The 19,638-nt window shown below is 35.6% G+C and overlaps 2 protein-coding genes across 3 annotated transcripts; both read left to right on the top strand.

The window, feature by feature from the left end:
- Window positions 1–5,288: 5,288 nt before the first annotated feature.
- LOC138692124 (zinc finger protein 664-like) lies at window positions 5,289–14,952 on the top strand. Of its 2 annotated transcripts, none has more exons than XM_069815097.1 (5): window positions 5,289–5,362; window positions 6,081–6,221; window positions 8,126–8,263; window positions 9,038–9,111; window positions 12,782–14,952. In XM_069815097.1, exons 1-5 carry the CDS (start codon window positions 5,354–5,356, stop codon window positions 13,584–13,586), a joined length of 1,167 nt encoding a protein of 388 aa, XP_069671198.1. In that variant the 5' UTR covers window positions 5,289–5,353; the 3' UTR covers window positions 13,587–14,952. The 2 variants fall into 2 exon arrangements, with proteins under 2 accessions (XP_069671198.1, XP_069671197.1); XM_069815096.1 differs by lacking the exon at window positions 5,289–5,362 and adding an exon at window positions 5,554–5,677.
- On the top strand, window positions 13,901–19,330 carry LOC138691450 (zinc finger protein 235-like). The gene is made up of 2 exons (XM_069813378.1): window positions 13,901–13,908; window positions 15,044–19,330. Exons 1-2 carry the CDS (start codon window positions 13,901–13,903, stop codon window positions 15,951–15,953), a joined length of 918 nt encoding a protein of 305 aa, XP_069669479.1. The 3' UTR covers window positions 15,954–19,330.
- Window positions 19,331–19,638: the final 308 nt, after the last annotated feature.

Raw genomic sequence — 19,638 nt, 5'->3', positions numbered from 1 at the left:
ATATCCCACACAATACAACATTAGCAACTTTCGACATAACTAAGCTATACACAAACATACCCAAACAAGATACACTAGATTACTAGAGCGAAAGCTCAAAAACAACAACACACCACAAGAACAAATCAAAGAAATCATCCACACCACAGACATAATCACAAAACAAAACTACTTCACATACAATAACAAATATTACACACAAACTGAAGGCCTACCCATGGGATTACCCATTTCCAGCATACTAGCAGAAATATTCTTACACCACATAGAACAGACATACATACTAAACATAGACAACAATAAACACGCAGGCAACATCATGTATTGGCACAGATACGTAGATGACATACTAATACTATACAAAGGAAACAAAACAGAGATCCAAAACCCTACATCAACACATAAAGAAAATACACCCAATGCTACACTACACATTAGAAATTGAAAACAACAAATCTATAAATTTTCTAGACATCACAATAACAAAAGTAGACAACAAACACACGTTGAAAGTATACAGAAAACCCATAACAACAACAACAAGAACACACACAAAACACATCCAACCACCCCACACAACACAAACAAGCTGCATTCCGAACAATGATACACAGACTAGTCAACATAACATTGAACCAACAGGATTATAACGAAGAACTAAACACAATCAAATACATAGCACAAGAATACGGATACAACTCCAACATATTACATAAGACAAACAACACCACAAAAAACAGAAGAACACAACACAAACACAAGAACACAAAAAATACATCACATTAACATACGACAACAAAAACTCACATAAAATTGCAACCTCATTCAAGAAATTATACTACAGCATCGCATACAGAACAAATAACACTCTACAAAAACATCTCAACACACAAAGAAACAAATACAACCACACAGGCGTATACAAACTCAAATGCAACACCTGCAACAACTACTACATAGGACAGACAGGCAGATCATTTCAAACACGTTACAAAGAAGACATCACAGGCATAACAAAATTGCAAAACACCTCCACATATGCAGAACACATCACAAATGCTAACCACACCTACAGAGACATCAACACAAACATGGAAGTACTGCACATCCATCCAAAAAGCCAGAAACTCAACACACTAGAACAATACGAAATATACAGACACGAAAACACAACCCAGCGATATTCTCAACACACAGCTCAATTTCAAAGCACACACACTCTTTGAATCTACACTACGAACGCACCCACACAGGAAACAGGAGGCGCCAAGACCAGCAACGACCAGTTCCGAAGATGACCGAAAAATAGGCCGAACATGTTAACAAGGTACGTTAACAATACCGGTATTTAACACAAGAAAATTATTATCTTACAAATACCGAACTGATACAGTGTTAAAAGTTGTGTAATGAAGATGTATATATTTATTTCTTTTCTTATTTCACTTTTCTGCCGAAAATAATGAATGACGCATCTAGTGGAACAAACTTAGGCGGAGTTATGGGGGGGGGCTATGTGGGTACTGCCACCCAAACTTGTCACAACTCTTTTTTTTCATTAATGTTAGAACGTATTGAAAAAAACTTTTTTGATTTTGTTTATGATTAAGGTCCTGTGCTTAAATTGACGATTAAAGCCTTCAGATAATGTGTTTCGTCTATAATATTTATTTTACATTTCTGAATGTATAAGAATTTCTATACCTCATTTGAGGAATGGAAGCAGTGTAATGTTTCTTTTGTAACAGCTTGTACTCCTGTGTTAGAAGTCTGCAGGTGTTCTGGCCTCCACTTGGAGATGTATGAAAAACATACTGCACAACAATGCAAAAACAAACCAAAGACGTTATAATAGTATACTAGACTCACACAGAGCGCTGGTGTGCTGTCCAAAATTGAAACCAGTCTGCGCATGTTTACGCCGCCATGCTACTGGTAGAAATAGAGCGGTAAACACGATTGTCATACTTGTCCTTTGTTTTGTCTCGGGTGTTTTTAGTGAATAGTGTGAAAGTAATGGCAATATAATCTTGAAAGATGATATATTATCGCCGCGGACTCATGGTTAACATGTCGGCATCATACAATAACGTGCGGTGTGGTTTAAAAAAATAATTTTGCTGACCGATTGTTGCTCTGTAGGTTTCACTCTAAGCGTCACGTTGTCACGTCTACTTTCTCGATAAGAATAAGCACTAGTTTGTTATATTGTTAAATGGTTATTATTATTATTATTATTATTATTATTATTATTATTATTAATATTATTATTATTATTATTATTATTATTATTATTATTATTATTATTATTATTTCATATACGAGTACGTTGGCTTTCTTAACTCTTAATAATAACTCTATAATAATAATTTTTAATCACATACCTTAATGTTCGTCCTCAGCACAAGACATTGCAACCTCGGGTTTAGTCTACGTGGATTAGACAAGTAAGTGTCATTTAATAATAATTGAAGCAGCTTATTGGTTGCATTATTGAAATTGAGGCGAGTGATTGGAGCGGCGACACAAGAAATTGAAAACAATAATACAATTAAATTTCAAAGACCTGCCGAACGCATGAGGCCGCTCAAAGACCTGCCGAATGTTTACCATGAGAGCGCGGCGATAATACCATCCCTGTTTAATTTTCCAAGCTATTTGCAAAAGGTACGATAAAATATTATCTCTGTTGTTACAATATCAATATCATTAAAAATCAATCAGTAGTTTACGACAATAAAGAATACTTAATTGTTAGTACAGGTATATCAGACTGTAGAGAAATCCCACTGAGTGAATTATTTAAACTTACACATCAGATGTTAAAACATTAGTGGAAAGATAACTTTTTGTTTTTATTATGTAAATGAATTTATCTGCAAGATAATAAACTTTCATTCAAGATCCATATATGGATAAATAAATATACAGATAATAAATAAATAAATAAATAAATAGCTGTAATAGCTAAGCCTCCTTTGTGAATTTATGATTCATAGTTCACCTATAAATAACTCTTTTACATTTTGCCGGATATATTTTATTAACAAAAACAAGGAATGGCATCTTATTGATATTGTACATGTGCATAAAAATTATGTACCATCACTCCGCAAGCAATGATAATATATCTATTTTATTTATTTAAAATAAAAATACAATATGTAAAAAATCCACACATAAAAAGTATGGTCCACACCTGTGGAGTAACGGTTAGCACGTCTAGCCGCGAAACCAGGTGGCCCGGGTTCGATTCCCGGTAGGGGCAAGTTACCTGGTTGAGGTTTTTTCCGGGGTTTTCCCTCAACCCCATATGAGCAAATGCTGGGTAACTTTCGGTGTTGGACCCCAGACTCATTTCACCGGCATTATCACCTTCATCTCATTCAGACGCTAAATAACCTAAGCTGTTGATAAAGCGTCGTAAAATAACCTACTAAAATAAAAAAATAAATAAAAAGTATGTGGTTTTTTTTATCTTGCATAAAGTGATTGTTTAGTTTTTAGGTCTTCACGTTACCTATTGTTTGCAGTTTATTAGGTACCGATACTTTTTATAATTGATAGCATTCCCTTTATTAATTGAAGAATGCATTCAATGTAATTTGGCTACCTTCGCATTATATTTTACCAGATTACCTATGTCCTGTGGTCTAAAAGTACCGGTAATATAATTTATTTTTGATTCTCTAAAACTTAACAACAAGTCTATACTGATTATCGCATATTTATTTCACTTAGGAATTTGATTATAACAAGAACTTGTGTAATCAAGGTGCATATATTTATGTCTTGTGATCTAAGAGTTAATATGTTAATATAATTTTAGATTCTCTGAAACCTAACAATTTGCTGATTATCGTAAAATTATACAATCTATAATGTGTATTGTGTAGGCCTATTTATGGATGTAACAATATGTTTTCTATAAATTGCTGCATACGTATTTTCTTTTCTTTAATGTTCTAACACATATCAATGAAACTTTGAATATGTTTATTTCGTCCTAATTTTACGTTAAACGTCGAAAATGGCCATAATATATCAATTTTAGATCATCACAACGTAAAGTTGCGTGATTTACGCACTGCTATTATTTGTCTGCTCTCCAACAATATGGCGGCAAGCGCAGCGTTCAATTTGCCCCGGTTTCCTCGTTTCGCGCAGCCGAGACTGTAGGGGCTTGAAACAAACGCGGTATAATGTGTAAACTTAAAGACGAGATTAAATAGAATAGAGTTTATATTTCATATGATATCTTCAGGAAGGTAAGCTCTATGAAAAAAAGTTTCTGTTAGCTTAGTTACAAAATTTGTATTGATGTAAGCATGTGTTTCTGTACGAGAGAAAAAAAAAAAGAGACAGATGCTTTTAAGATATGCCCTATTATAATTTGTTGTTGACCTACAGTTCAAGTCCTATTGAACTCGGTCCAAAACATCGTGGGTATGGATGTAACACTGCAAGAAACACGCCCCTCCCCGAAAATACTTTTATTTAATGATCATATTCCGATATAGTGCAAAACGATCAAGCTATAAGGGGGGAGGGAGGTAAACGATGTCCCCCATAACCCCGTTTTATGGGAATTCTTTGATTTTACTTTGCCCCCCCCCCGCCCAAGGAAACGGTTCTCTCCCCCTCCAATGTGAACGAAGTGGACATAATACTGAATGGCGCCAAGCTAAAGTACAGTGTACAAAGTATATATGGCTTATGTAGTATTCCGTAGACTGTAATACAACCTGCCTTAACTTTAGATATGATCTTGGTATCATCGTTACTTTGACACATCATCTAGAATTAGATGCGTACTAGAACCAGAGTCGGTTCTCCATTTCGTCAAATTTTGCAAGCATGTCTGTATGAGACTGTAAGGAAAAATTTTCCAATCCAGACTAAATCCAACAATATGATAGGAACGAAAATCAGCTGTCATCTCTAATATGCTCTGAATTCAGGACATTTTGATGCATGTGCAAATTATGTTGGGACGTCGGACGCAATGGTCAAAATCCTGGACTGTCCAGGAAAATAAAGGACAGTTTGAAAACCCACTATCCCTACGTATGAAAAACCAGTCACTGATTCTTGGATTTTACCGATAAGCTATTACCAGCTCTTACTATTAATTAGTATTAAAAAGCAAAATAAGAAGAAAAATAATCATCCTAAAAATAATAATTGCAAAGAGGAGTAGAACATTAAATTACAGCCATTCTGAACCTCGATCATTTCTCTGAACACGGCCGCCTTGAAAAACTTTATTAACGCTTTGGCCAGCCGTGACCAGTGTCACCAACAGGGTGGTTTTGGCAGTGGAAAATCTAAAGTTTTTCAGTCGTCTATAAAGATGCTTCAGGTATGAACCCTTTCAAACAAATAGCCGAATTCGCACTATTTTAAATACGTAATATACATCTAAAAATCCAGCGAGTTTAATGCTATTTTTCAAGGTTTTTTTAACCGTTTAGTGTATTTCTGCAAACTGGTGTTGGGAACGCTCGCCCTAACTTTCTTTAATCGTTTCTCTCTGTTATTTGTCTATGCTGGTGACTACTGAAGCGTCATAGACCCGTCAGTCACGGTCCGTTTGATGTACATGTTTGACCATACAGATTTTCAATCATAGCCTGGAATGGATTACAAAATAGAAGAGATTGAGGCTTCATCAGAGGTAAATAGAAAAGCTTTACTGTATATCTTGTTTGTGTGTTTATCGAATAGTGGAGAAAAGCATACATTTCATACTTTATAGTCACTTGAATAAATTCCTTGCTGTTGCTGTGTTTTATATGGCGTCATGAATTGGTCAAGATTTATGAAGTGTGCGTTGATTCTACTCCCCCCATATGAAGAACCTTTATTGGACTTATTGACAAGTAAAACTTGAACTTAATTTAAATTTGTGAACAGGCTTAAAACTACGTTGATTTGAGATCTGCTTCTGTTACTGACGTGCAGATTATGATTCACGTTAGCTATGACTGTCATGCACTACCAGATTGGCGGGTGTTACTCAACAAGTCATCTTTGAAATAACTAATAAAATTATGGACGATTTTTTTTGTGTCCTGTAGGAACGGAACTTATCGCATTTGCAAGTGACGGACATGAAGACAGAATGCGTGGACCCGAGTTACGATATCAAATCAGAGATAAAGGTTGAAGACACCACACCAGTGCCTATTAGCTTTCCTATGGTGAAAACTGAAGATGATGTAAGTGGTTCTCTATCAATATACACATATATCAGTAATGCATTTGTAAGTATGTCAGACCTATTACCAGTCTAGAATAGTATTAACTATTTGAACTTTTCCATAACCTTTACAACTTAAACTGTAGGGATTCATTATAAAATTCAAATAATAATAATAATAATAATAATAATAATACTCAAATATTTATTTCTGCTATCGAAGACAGAATTATCTCGAATATACAGAGACAATTGTGCCTAGGAACAGACTTCTTTTTAATTTTACGATTTTTTTTATTCTCTTGTTGCTGATGTAACAATAACTTTGATACATATTGAAGAATGGGTTTAAACCACTGCTTGCTGGATCGCATCTTATGGCTGCTAACAGTGCCTGCTCGATCAACTCTTATGTGCGAGTAATGAAAAAAGTTATTTTACCTCTAGGTGGCAGGTAGTGGCCACCGCCATTAACATGATCAGTATATGAAAACTATCCTAAATATTTATTGTTACGACGTCTTTTAGTATCAAAAGAGACAAGGGGTTGGGGAAACGATGGCCCAGATTGTTCGGATGCTACATACCCTAAGGGTGAAACCTACCATTGTTCCCCCATTACTACATATGCTAGTGGATTGTGGTGATTTTCAAGTTTGCAGGTTGAATTTTCTTTTGCCTACTTCGTTTCGAATTTCGATACTGACAGATACTACAAATGGTATTGATTTTGTAACTGCTATGTTGGCAGCTGAGACATATATCGACAATACTTGTCGGTACTGGAGTGACATGCAATTAAATTTGTACTAGATTTCTGAGACGGTGAAGCTAGTGAAATTTGAACTTATTAATAATTAATTAATATCAGTATTAATATCATTATGAACATTTGTTACAAAATTCATTGTTGGCAGAACGTTTTTGGTAGTTTTCGTCAGCCATGTTGAATTTTGCCCGTCTTCTAGGAAATTACTATATTAATACGTAATGGTTTTTTGGTGTATTGCGTTGTGGTTATAATTCAAGACTATAGTCATGTAAGTTTTCGGAGTTAGTACTAATAATTTCATGTGGTCAAACAAAATACATTTTTAGTTTAGGTCTCGGAAGGCAATTGTTTAGTCAAACCAATGAAATTCGTATTGCCAGACAAAATATTTGACATTTTGATTCCTTTCCCCGTATAGTTTTCCTATGAAAATACGTTACAAATTGTTGAATTAATTACAATAACCTTGCAACATAAAGTGTGGTAAGTAAATAAGTCATTTAATACATTGGATCGTGTGATATCGGGTAAAAGTTGGCATCACTGGGAAGACGGCAATATTTGCTGTTCTGGAACTGTTCTCATGTGGCATTCACTATAAGCCACTTGTATTCAATTAGATTTGGAGTCAGGCAGGGCGGAAGAGAAAGCCTACTGGCCTTAGCTCTGTCATTGAATCCACTCGTGTGGCTCAGTCGGCTAGGTGCTTGGCTGCCAATCCCGAGTTGCGCTCGGTCACAGGTTCGATTCACTCTTGGGTTAATTGCCTGGTTGGGTTTATCCGACGTTTTTTTCGGAACCATGTAGTGAATGTTACGTAATCTGTGTCGAATCCTCGGCCTCATGTCGCCAAATACCTTCTCGCTATCACCAATTCCATCGATGCTAAATAATCTAGTAGTTGTTGCAGCGTCGTTAAATAAATCAAGTAAATCTCTTAATTTATTGAAACTGCACTTGAAAAATGTTTTTGTGTGGAATATATACATTTTGATATGAATCCTGACCCTATTCGTGATAGTGTAAGGCATGTGCTAGGTTGTGATCATGCTGAGGCATATGAACACATAGGAAGCAGCTTATAACAGTATAGGTCGTGTTCTAACATCCTGTGATAAATTGTTCCTTTAAGATATCTCTCTGTACCGCAGGAAGTAAATCTTGGGGATCAGCATGTGACTGATATAAAGGAGGAATATGAGGACCAGACCCAAGATCTCACATCTGAGATAAAATTTGAAGAAGATCCGGTGCCAATTTCGTTCCCAGTGTTGAAACATGAACCTGAGGTGAGTGCAGAACGACGAATGCACTCTGTGCTTCCAGGGTTATTTTGTATTTTGTTTGTCTTCTCAACGTCTTTTGCAACATGAGCCTTTTTTTCCATTGACCATATTAACATCCCTCAATTTGTTGACTCATAAATAATAAAATTTAGTCCGCTCCTGTGGAGTAACGGTCAGCGCTTCTGGTCTCGAAACCAGGTGGCCCGGGTTCGAATCCCGGTCGGGGAAAGTTACCTGGTTGAGGTTATTTTCCTGGGGATTTCCCTGAACCCAATACGATCAAATGCTGGGTAACTTTTTGTGCTGGACTCTGGACTCATTTCACCGGCATTGTCACTTTCATGTCATTCAGAAGCTAAATATCCTGACATGTTGATACAGCGTCGTAAAATAATCCAGTTTAAAAAATTAAATAAATAAAATGGAAATTTGAAAATTTTATAATCAATGTTTTATTGCTTACAGATATATCTCATTGATTAGTATTTTATAGTATTTCATCTCTTCCTAAAAACCTCGAAATTCCCCTCCTGCTTTTTAACAACAGATTATATGAATGTGCCACAGCATTTTAAACTACTGGTACACCTTTAGTGTGCCACACGTTGAAACACGCTGTTCTACAACGAAAAGCTGTGCCCAAGATTTGTCTTTTATTGGCTAAAATTCTACCAGGCCTCTTGCGACTTAAATGTAGTTGTTTGGCAACTATAATCAATGTGCTTTTGTTAATGTAAATTGAGGTATCTTTTTGTTTTATTTGCTCTGTATTTGTAGGAAGTGCACAGTGACTTCAATGAGGAGCCAAGGGTGGAATTGACGGCAGAAGACAACGAGGTTTTCGCCGAAAGGTGAGTGTGGTGTGCGAGTCTTAATGTAGAGAGTTCATTGTGTTTCAAGGTTCCGTTTTCTTGACTGTCCAGAAGCAGCTTCAGAAGAACTCTCTGTCTGAATCATCCAGAAACAATCAGTTATCACAATCACACTCAACTTTCCTTGATGTCTGGTTTCCATAAGTACTGGTCAAACCTTGTTGGTGTTGTTATTAATGCAGAGTTCTTAGCAATAATGCCCTTAACTCCCGTGCTGTCCAGTGTTTCGCACACATACTGAGATTAGAATAGTGCTTTCACGAAATGAGCACAGCAACTTATGATTTTCAAGTTACAAGATAGCTGCATGCTTCTCTGTAAAAGACTGCATATAACTGTATGTCTGCTAAGGTGTCAGGCGCGAAAGTTTTACTGTAAGTGAAGTATTGTAGTTGTAGTGACATCACAATCATATAAATGAAACAATTTATATTATTAGTACCTGAGATGCGTCTTGCACAATAATAATTAGCAGTTAAAAACTGTAATGAGTTTAGAAAAATTCTACAAAAGACAGACAGGTAAGACACAATCATTATTTAAAAATGGAAATATTTGTGATATAAAATTGAAGCATTCAGTCGAACAACGGTCTATGTTACAATATAAAAAAATTGAGTATTTAATGGGATAATGCTCTGCGTAGTCTTATACAGCTGTCACAAAAATTGTTTTTCAATATCTGTATCATAGGCGCTTCTACACGAGTTACAACCATGAATGTCTTTGTTGGCACAACAGTCTATGTCACTAGTCACTTCTAGCGTATCCAGTTGTTTACATCGTATCGGGAGTTATTGCAGGGGAGTTTGTCCTCTTTACGAATACTGGGTACATGAACTCTGTGTATCAGGTTTCGGTTGATCTATTACGTAAAATGGACGACGGAAAGACAGTGATGATTTCTACGCTACATATTGACGAGCTAAATAAATCTAAAGAAATAAAATGGATCCAGACAAATTGATATTAGAAAGTGGAAAATGTGTCATCAAAATCGTCCTGGTTGGCATAGTTGGTACAGCACTAGCCTTCAATCCCCGAGGTTGCGGGTTCGATCCCGGGCCAGGTCGATGGCTTTTAAAGTGCTTAAATGCAACAGGCTCATGTCCGTAGGTTTACTGGCATGTAAAAGAACTCCTGTGGGACACTGTCTTCTCTCTTATAAACCTGGCAGATGCGAACGTCGTTAAGTAAAACTTTTTTTTTTTATGTGACATAAAAGTCTCTGAGACATAGTGGTGTTGAGTATACAAGGAAGACAAAGTCGCAAGATACTGGGAAAGATCCCCAAACTAATGGAATATCCTCTCTGTTATTTTGCAGTATTTTATAACTTGTATTTTAATTTACGTTTTACCTAGTGTTGGTCCCGCCATCTGTTGGGATGCATACTGAATATTCGGGACAGGGATTCAAACTCCATCTGCTAACAATTTTCCAACTGTCGTATTTAATTTTCTTTATTCATTTGTTATTGTTACAAATTTCATTAATTTAATGGTGTCCCTACAGTGCAATACTGCAGTTATTTCCTAGTATCACTGCTATTATTTGATCAATATTGTATGTTATTGGTGTTAATTCATATTAATATATAACATATGTTATAATCGAATCGTTCATACCTAACCTTTTTATTGATTTAGAAGGTTTCGTAATATTGTTATTGTATAAATCTGTTTATTGTTTCTATTCCCCAGTAGCATTTTTGTGGAGTTAAATCTATTGTTGGACTTCTGCGATGTGTAATATGTCTTTCAGTAACTTACATTCGTGTACCTTGCTTAGTGTACAAAACATATTCATGGAATAACAATCCATGTTCCCTTTGAATAGTAAATTTTCGAGCGGAATTACAATGTAACGTATTTGTTTCTCTTGCACAGTGAGCACACTGTAACATAGACTAGTATTCGGCACAACGCTTGAGTTACGACTTTATTACTATTTTTTATAAATTAGCAGTACGTCACGTTAAACCATATATCATATTCTACTAGGCGAAAGTAGTATGTATTGTAGTTGAATTATATCATCATGAAACACTGGAAGAAAGACCAATATACTGGTACGTAAATACATGCACAAACAGAACAACAAAGAAAATTAGTTATTTCCTAAGCGTTTATTTCATTAATTGTCTGTTGCAATTGCAATGTGCACTTACAATGTTAAAACACATTTTCTTGTATTACAAGAGTTCATTCTTCTTACTTGAAGGACTTGCTGCAGAAGGTTAAAATTTAACTATTAGTTTGAGGTAGAACATTCTCTATACCAGGTAATAATACGTTAGCAGCTGCAGTCCTTAAAACTGAACATAATTTATTATCTGTCAGTCGACTCCTAAGTTAAGATATGTTAAGTTTCATGGAAGGGAAGAACTGATTACAAATATACGTACTGTCGAACATTGATATTATTTCCGAAACAAATTGTTACATTATTATTTAAAATAAGAAGTAGAAATTGAAGTAATTCAGGATATTGTGATGAAGCCTTCAGTGCTCTTTATTCTTTAGCTTGAGGTCGAATAGTGCATTGTATTAAATTTGTACTACTCTGTGACGTCTAGCATAAGATTGCAAGTAGGAGAAGGATATCAGGGATGGTAAGGTTTGAGCACGTGGTGTCCTGGAACGAAATTGAAGAACAGTACGTAAGAGAACTTAATGGCGTCGTTGGGTTAGGAAAGTGCTAGACATCGCTGTAAATGATTCTCGTGTACTTCTTCCTGAAGATTGCACACTGAACAAAATGGCGAAGACATAATTCCAATTTACTTCAAGAGGTTGTAGGTAGTACTCTTGATAGTAGTTGTACATAAAATATAAAAATGAATGGGATTGTTACTAGTTTAAATTTCGCAAGACAATAGATACCAAGATAGAGATAATACCAATCACATTTTCTCATGATGGCGTTTACTGCGAAATGGAATCAGCTATGTTTCACTGCAGATTTCTCTAATTTAAAGTGACAAAATTGAAAACTGTAAAGATTTTAGACATCACAAGAATAAAAGATAGATAAAGTTATAGCACACGTATAATCTGGAATTTCGAAACAATCGAATAAAATAGAATGCTCGAATCGAAACAGAATAAGGCAAAGTCAGGTGACTATGAACAGAGAGGCTCATTAAAAATGAAAGCTAACTGAGAGTTGACTAACGTGGTGTAATCCTTATAATAATTTTTGTACTGATAATACTGATCAGGTTGTCTCTAATTTTAAAGTAACAAAACTAAAAACTTCAATAATTTTAGACATCACGAGAATAAAAGATAGAAGAAGTTATAGCACATGTGTAATCTCGAATTTCAAAACATTCTCAAAAGTAGCGTGCTCGAGTTGAAAAAGAGTAAAGCAAAGTCAGGTGACTGTGGACAGAGAGGCTCATTAAAAAAGAAAGCTAACTGAGAGTTGACTAACTTGGTGTAATCCTTATGAAATTTATTGTACAGGAGAAGTCCAAATTCTTTAGTCAGTTTTGATGCTCGCAGCATTACTCATAAATTAATTACAAGCATGTATCTCTAATCATAATGTACCCGTCGTGAAATAGGTCTGCTCTGATTTGAATATCCAATAATGGAATGTATGCTTGGGACTATTTTATAGACTGATAGTATATTTACTTCAGAATTGCAGCTTGGAATGAGACGACTGAATCAACAGAATTGGCAAGTCCTCCTCTTGACGAGAACGACATTCCTAGGAAGTCGGGTTCCTCGCGAAAATCTGTGCGGACTCGGGAAAATGGCAAGCATTTGGAATTACAATTGTCTAAAGTACGTTCCTCGCCTGCAAAAAATCTGAACAGTCCTTCATCTTTGGCCGTAAGCAAGAAACGTTTCAAGTGTGACCTTTGTAGTAAGTGTTTCTTGCGATCGGGTGGTTTAGAAAGGCATAAACGCGTGCATACAGGGGAGAAGCCATTCAATTGTAAAATCTGTGGTAAGTGCTTTTCAGAGTTGACTAATCTAAACACTCATCAACGCCTGCACACTGGCGACAAACCTTTCAAATGTGATGTTTGTGGTAAGTGTTTCTCGGTGTCGGTTGGCCTTAAACGCCATGTACGTGTGCACTCTGGCGAGAAACCTTTCAAATGTGATGTTTGTGGCAAGTTTTTCTCGCAGTTGAGTAACCTAAAAGGCCATCAACGTGTGCACTCTGGCGAGAAACCTTTCAAATGTGATCTTTGTTTTAAGTGTTTCTCACATTCGAGTGCATTAAACGTTCATGAACGGATTCACAGTGGTCAGAAACCTTTCACATGTGATGTTTGTGGTAAGTGTTTCTCGCACTCCTGTAGTCTAAAATTTCATAAGTGTATGCACTCTGGCGAGAAACCTTTTAAATGTGATGTTTGTGGTAAATGTTACTCGCAACCACGGCAACTAAAAGCCCATAAACGCCTGCATACTGGGGAGAAAGCTTATTAATGTGATGTTTATGTTAAGTGCTTTTCGCAGTAGCTTTACCTAAAAGCCTAAGGACTTGTGCACTCTGGTGGCGCGAAACCTTTCAAATGTGATTTTTGTAGTTAATTTTTCTATATCTCAAGTAACCGGAGAGGACATCTGCGTCGGCACATAGGCGAGCAACCTTTCAAATGTGATATTTGTGGTAAAATTCTGGTGGTCTTAAAAGCCATTAACAGCTATAGGCGAGAAGCCTTTCAAGTCTGATATTCCCAATAGATGATTCTTTTTTTTTTTTTTGGAAAATTATTTTAAATATATTTTCAACTATACTGATGGACAGGTTTGGTAATGCGATGTTTTGTGGAACGTGTGTTTTCTCTGTCTTGTAGGATAAAACTGTTAGGTCCACAATAAACCTGGAAGGAGAACTACAGCGAGAACAGATATGCTGTTAAATTACATTGTGCAAAGAACGAGAAAGTTCATTTAGTCTTTTGTCATAAGTCTCTTTTCTCGTCGTATATTTTGCAGGAAGGGTGCATGTTATCCTTCGTGTCTAACTAGCTCAGAAATTGAGTAATATAGCTCAGAAATAGCTCAGAAAGTGATTCACTTTCAATATTATGCTGCATGTATCTAACCAGATTACCACTAGAATTGACTTCGTAAGAAATTCTGTGTAAACATTTTGTATTAGTTTAACTTGTGTTTGAAGATCTCTTTTCAGAACTTGGGAGGACTGATAGTAAGAGGAATAATAATAAAGTTAATGAGATTTGGTGATGATATGGCGTTGTTAGCAGAAGGGGAGATGATACTAAGGGATATCAGCGTATAGTTAATTATACATTATGGACACTTGGCGTCGGTACTTTGATGTAGCACGACTGATTTCAATGATTTTCAAACCAGTTTGAGAGTGAGATTCTCATTTCTTCCTGGATTTGTCACTGACATCGCACGAGCTAGCATTCGAAACGGCAGTAATATAATACATACAATTAATATATCTAGATACATTATGCACTCAAATAAAATAAATTGGACGGATGAAATAATAAATCCGTCATTAACTGTAAAATATAGAAACTAGAGTTCCTTTACAATGAGAATTGAGACGTTGACCCTAACAACAATAAAAATATATAATGATTTGATGGTGCTGAAAATGGAAGCATAGAACTCCTGTAAGCAGTAAAACCATATACCTATATTATATTGTATACAAATATTAAATGAATTTGATACATCATTTTATAAAGTACTAGCCGTACTCTTGCGCTCCGCTGCACCTGTTAGAAATAAATATAAAGTAATTACATAATTAAAATAAGACGTTTGTTCCAGGGAACATTTGTGTTTCATATAAGGATAAATCGTTTAATATGTTACTTAATTTAAATTGTATTTATATAACTAAAATTCGATCATTTTTGTCCAGAGACCACTCAGACGTTACTGTAATAATATAATAGCAATGTTTGTGGTAAGGGTTTCCTTCGCTCTGGTCACTTGATAGAGCATTCACGACTACACCCAGGCGAGAAACCTTTCAGATGTGATATTTGTGGTAAGTGCTTCCTTCGCTTCGATTCCTTGAAACACCATTTACGACGACACACAGGCGACAGACCTTTCAAATGCGATGTTTGTGGCAAGTGTTTTTTGCAGTACAATCGACTAAGAAGCCATGCACGCATACACACAGGCGAGAAACCTTACAAATGCGAAGTTTGTGGCAAGTGTTTTTCGCATTCTACTAATCTAAAAAACCATGATCGCCTTCACTCCGGCGAGAAACCTTACAAATGTGATGTTTGTGCTAAGTGTTTCCCGCGTTTCGGTGATTTGAAAGTGCATATGCAACGGCACACAGGCGAGAAACCTTTCAAATGTGATGATTGTGGTAAGTCTTTCTCTCGCTTTCATTACTTGAAACTGCATTTTCGCATACACACAGCCGAGAAACCTTTCAAATGTGATGTTTGTGGTAGGGATTTCTCAATGTCTACTAGCTTAAAGAGACATTTACACCGGCACACGGGCGAGAAGCCTTTCAAATGTGATGTTTGTGGTAGGGATTTCTCAATGTCTACTAGCTTAAAGACACATTTACGCCGGCACACAGGCGAGAAGCCTTTCAAATGTGATGTTTGTGGTAGGGAATTCTCATTGTCTGCTAGCTTAAAGAAACATTTACGCCGGCACACAGGCCAGAAACCTTTCAAATGTGATGTTTGTGGTAAGTGTTTCTCGCGCTCCGATCATTTGAAAGAGCATTTACGAATACATACAGGGGACAAACCTTTCATATGTGATGTTTGTGGTAAGTGCTTCTCGCGCTCCTATACCTTGAAAGTGCATGAGCGCGTGCACACAGGCTAGAAACGTTTCACAAGTGATGTGTGTGATAAGGGTTTTCGCATTCGAATATTCCAAGAACTCATGAACGTCTTCGCTTGGGAGAGAAGTCTTTCAAATTTGATGTTTCTGGTAAGTGTTTCTCGCGCTATTCTTACTTGAAAATTCAGTTATGATTTCAACAGACGATAAACGTTTCAAATGTTAAGTTTGTGGTACGTTTTTCTCACAATCGACTGAATTGAGAAACCATGTTCGCCAGCACACAGGCAAAAAATCTTTCAAATAATAAATTCTTGTTTAGTGTTTTTCAGATTCGACTATCCTAAGAAACCATGAACGGCAGGGTACAGGCGAGAAACTTTTTCAAATGTATCTTCGTGTTGAGTGACGTCAATTGTTTCTGTAGTAATTGTAGTTTAACTAATCATGTGCTCAAGTCTGTAGTTCATAACCTTTTGTAATACGATTTTTGTAGTAAATGTTTCTTCGCTCAGGTAGTCTAAGAAGCAATGAACACCTTTACGTGAGAAGCTTTTGAAGTCTGTTCTCTGAAACGTGTTTCTTTAGGAAGACTATGTTAAATATGATTTCAAATGCACCGACGAAATGACTTGGTAATGCGGTGTTTGTGGAATGTGTTTGTCAATGTCCTGTAAGTTAAATTGTTGGGCTTGGTTCACAATAAACCGGCATCGAGACCTGAAATATTGTTTAAATATATATAATGAAAGGTGAGCATTCGTAATTAAGCAGAAATTTGCAGGAAACTCGAACATTAATTCTCTCTTTTGTCAACAGTAATCTCAAACAAAACTCGATTGGGAATTAATTGACAATTACACGATTAGGAGACAGTATATAAAAATTAGAATTAACGAAGTACTCCAATACAATAAAATATTCATTGACTTACGAAAATACAACTGTCTTCATATGTATTGCTGTACCTTCTCAACATTACAAATATTTCGCTAGATGCATGCTAGATGGCAGTAGTGAGTTATGATTACTGTCAATGCCTTCTCGTCGAGAAGTTCTCGATCTATATTACGATGGCAGTGTTACTAGTCAAGAAGGCTTTGTTGATTCAATTTCATTTTTATTAAAATAGTTGCATTCCACATCAGTTATCCGAATCCCAGTAATCAACGTCACTTGACAGATGATTTTCAATAAATCTTAATTTTAAACAATCTCTGATACGTGACTATCCATAATATCATATAGCAGAAGCTATAACATAACCTAATAATACACACAAGTGTTAGAAAAGTTTTAATTAACGACGATGATATAAAAAATATACATGAATTATTTTAAATGGAACGTACAATTTTCAAATTTGAATGTGGTTGGTGGTTCAATTGATGTTGTATTGGACGTGTGCGTAGTAGAATTGGAACTCGTTGATGTAGGCCTACATGGTGTATTCAACTTATTCAGGATTTCCGAATGGTGCTCTTCATTTATTTGTAAATAGGATTTCAGAGGATGCATAGGTGTGATCAGTGATTTTTATTAATTCTTGTTCTTGGATGCCAATTGCGAGTCATATTTGAAACTGCTGTGCAACGACTGGATTGGTTTGTAATTTCCTTTCTCTCTCTCTCTCTCTCTCTCTTTTTTCTTTTCTTTTTTTTTTTTGACTTCCAAACTAGGGCAGTTTCAAATGTTGGCAAACAAAGAAACAAATGCTAGGGACGCGATAAAATTGTGCGATAAGCAGCCATCATTGGTTGAAATACGTCCTTTCGTACCGTTTTATTGGTCTCAAGTAGTATGACGTAGTAAAAGTGTAATAATAATTATAAATCTATTTTCTCGTATATTTTGTAGTAAGAATGTTTCTTCATCATCCATTGTGTATTAAGACGAGGCCCATTGTCAGGAACTCCAAATGAGGCAATAGAACAAGTGGTCGTCTTCAAATAATTGGGGTGTACTATAAGCAGGAACGTCAGCTGTTGCTTGGAAATGAAATTGATGATAGGAATGATCAACGAACCTTTTAGTAGAAAAAGAAGCATCTTTTGTGGAACCCTAGAAAGAGAAGTAAGTGACTAATGAAGTGCTTTGGATGGAGTGTGGCATTGTTTGGAGCAGAAACATGGACATTACTACGAAGTGAAGGGAAGCAAATACAAGCATTAAAAAAGTATGTATGGAGGAAAATGGATCGTGTTAAATGGACACACTGAATAAGAAATAAGCTGTGTTGGAAAGAGTGAGTGAAGAATGAATGATACTGAAATTGAAGATGTAACGGAAAAGGTTGGGTCACTGGATGAGAAGAAACTGCCTAGTGACGGATATACTGGAAGGAATCGTGAATCGGAGATGAGTTGGGGGCAGAAGAAGATATCAGACGATAAACTATATTAACAATATTGATCTAGTGGAGAGAAAGAGGAAGGCAGTAAATGCCTTTCTGTTGTGATAATTTAGGAATGTGTTTCATGTGTAAAGATAAGCACAAAAACTATCTGGTTACACGTGGATCGGCTTTAATATAATGTGCAAATTTTTTATGTACAATTGGACGTTTTAATACACAAATACAATGAGAATTATTTTTCTACGTACCGCATCATTGCTGTTGCTGTTTGGGAAAGAGCAACATCCTCAACAGGAATTATGTTTGCTGTGAGTAATTGAGTACTTTTATTTATAATATTATGTAATATTAGTTGTCGAGTGCATACCTGTCTATTAAGCAATTTGTTCTCAGATATTGTTTAGTCTTCTGCCTGAAATATATTGAAATGTTCATTACGTCACTTTTTCTTGCCATACAATTGGAAGAAAAAATGTTTACGTAAAATACAATTTTAGGCATTAAAACATTAAGAGTACATATTCACTGTTCCTACCAAATTTTGTATTAGGTTATATTTCCATTGTTTTTCTCATAGAATTGTTACTTAGTGTTACATTAAATTCTTTTACATACTTGGTATGGATAAAAAGAATGCAGTTGATGATTTTCAATTTGTTGCAATAAGTAATAAACACGTTATACACACACAATTCATCTGTCATTTATGCAAATTCCCCTTTTTATTTACGAACACATTTGAAAACGTGCAACTTGTCAGCTACTGCAGTACAGATGGTTTGAGTTAGAATTTCTAGCAATACGCTCTCCAAGCATCGCTTCACTCTTTACTTGACGTGTGCTATAATAAAATATCATTAGGCTCTACTTACATTTCTGCGATAAATTGCCTCCTTATTAAAGTTCATCCAGGTATAAATATAATAATATGAACTTACACCAAATATACTTCACATCTTAGATTTTGTAATATTATACATTAGGAATATGTAGCACATATTCTCGTGTTAATTAACTAGTCAACAAGGGAAACCTAGTTAATTAGCACGTGAAAACAATATAGCTATATACTCAAGATATATTATAAATTGTTAGAAAGCACACTAATTAGTGATCAATTTGGCCTATTAACTGTAATATAATAAAGTCATATGTTAATACATTTTGAAGTATTTGATGTTAATTTATTGTGCGTAGACATAATTTTTAAGGGTTTGTTCACGAACGAATTTGTAGAATAATGGCTGTGATAGTGGTTCATTAAACGAAAGGTTCCAGGATCGAATCCCGGCACATTTAAAGATAATTAAGATATTCCTATTTAATATAAAATAGTCAGTAAAATGAAGTAGATGCAAAAGAGAGATTTAG

This window comes from Periplaneta americana, chromosome 16, assembly GCF_040183065.1.
Source record: "Periplaneta americana isolate PAMFEO1 chromosome 16, P.americana_PAMFEO1_priV1, whole genome shotgun sequence".
In the NCBI taxonomy this organism is placed as follows: domain Eukaryota; kingdom Metazoa; phylum Arthropoda; class Insecta; order Blattodea; family Blattidae; genus Periplaneta; species Periplaneta americana.
The sequence above is the reverse complement of the archived record's forward strand: the minus strand, read 5'-3'. Positions and strand labels throughout refer to the sequence as shown.

Excerpts from the sequence above, each read along its gene's own strand:
- LOC138692124 (XM_069815096.1), top strand. The coding sequence starts at position 5,639 with ATGGATTACAAAATAGAAGAGATTGAGGCTTCATCAGAG. Across the intron at positions 5,678-6,080 it reads AGATTGAGGCTTCATCAGAG|GAACGGAACTTATCGCATTT; the intron begins GTAAATAGAAAA and ends TGTGTCCTGTAG. Across the intron at positions 6,222-8,125 it reads TGGTGAAAACTGAAGATGAT|GAAGTAAATCTTGGGGATCA; the intron begins GTAAGTGGTTCT and ends TCTGTACCGCAG.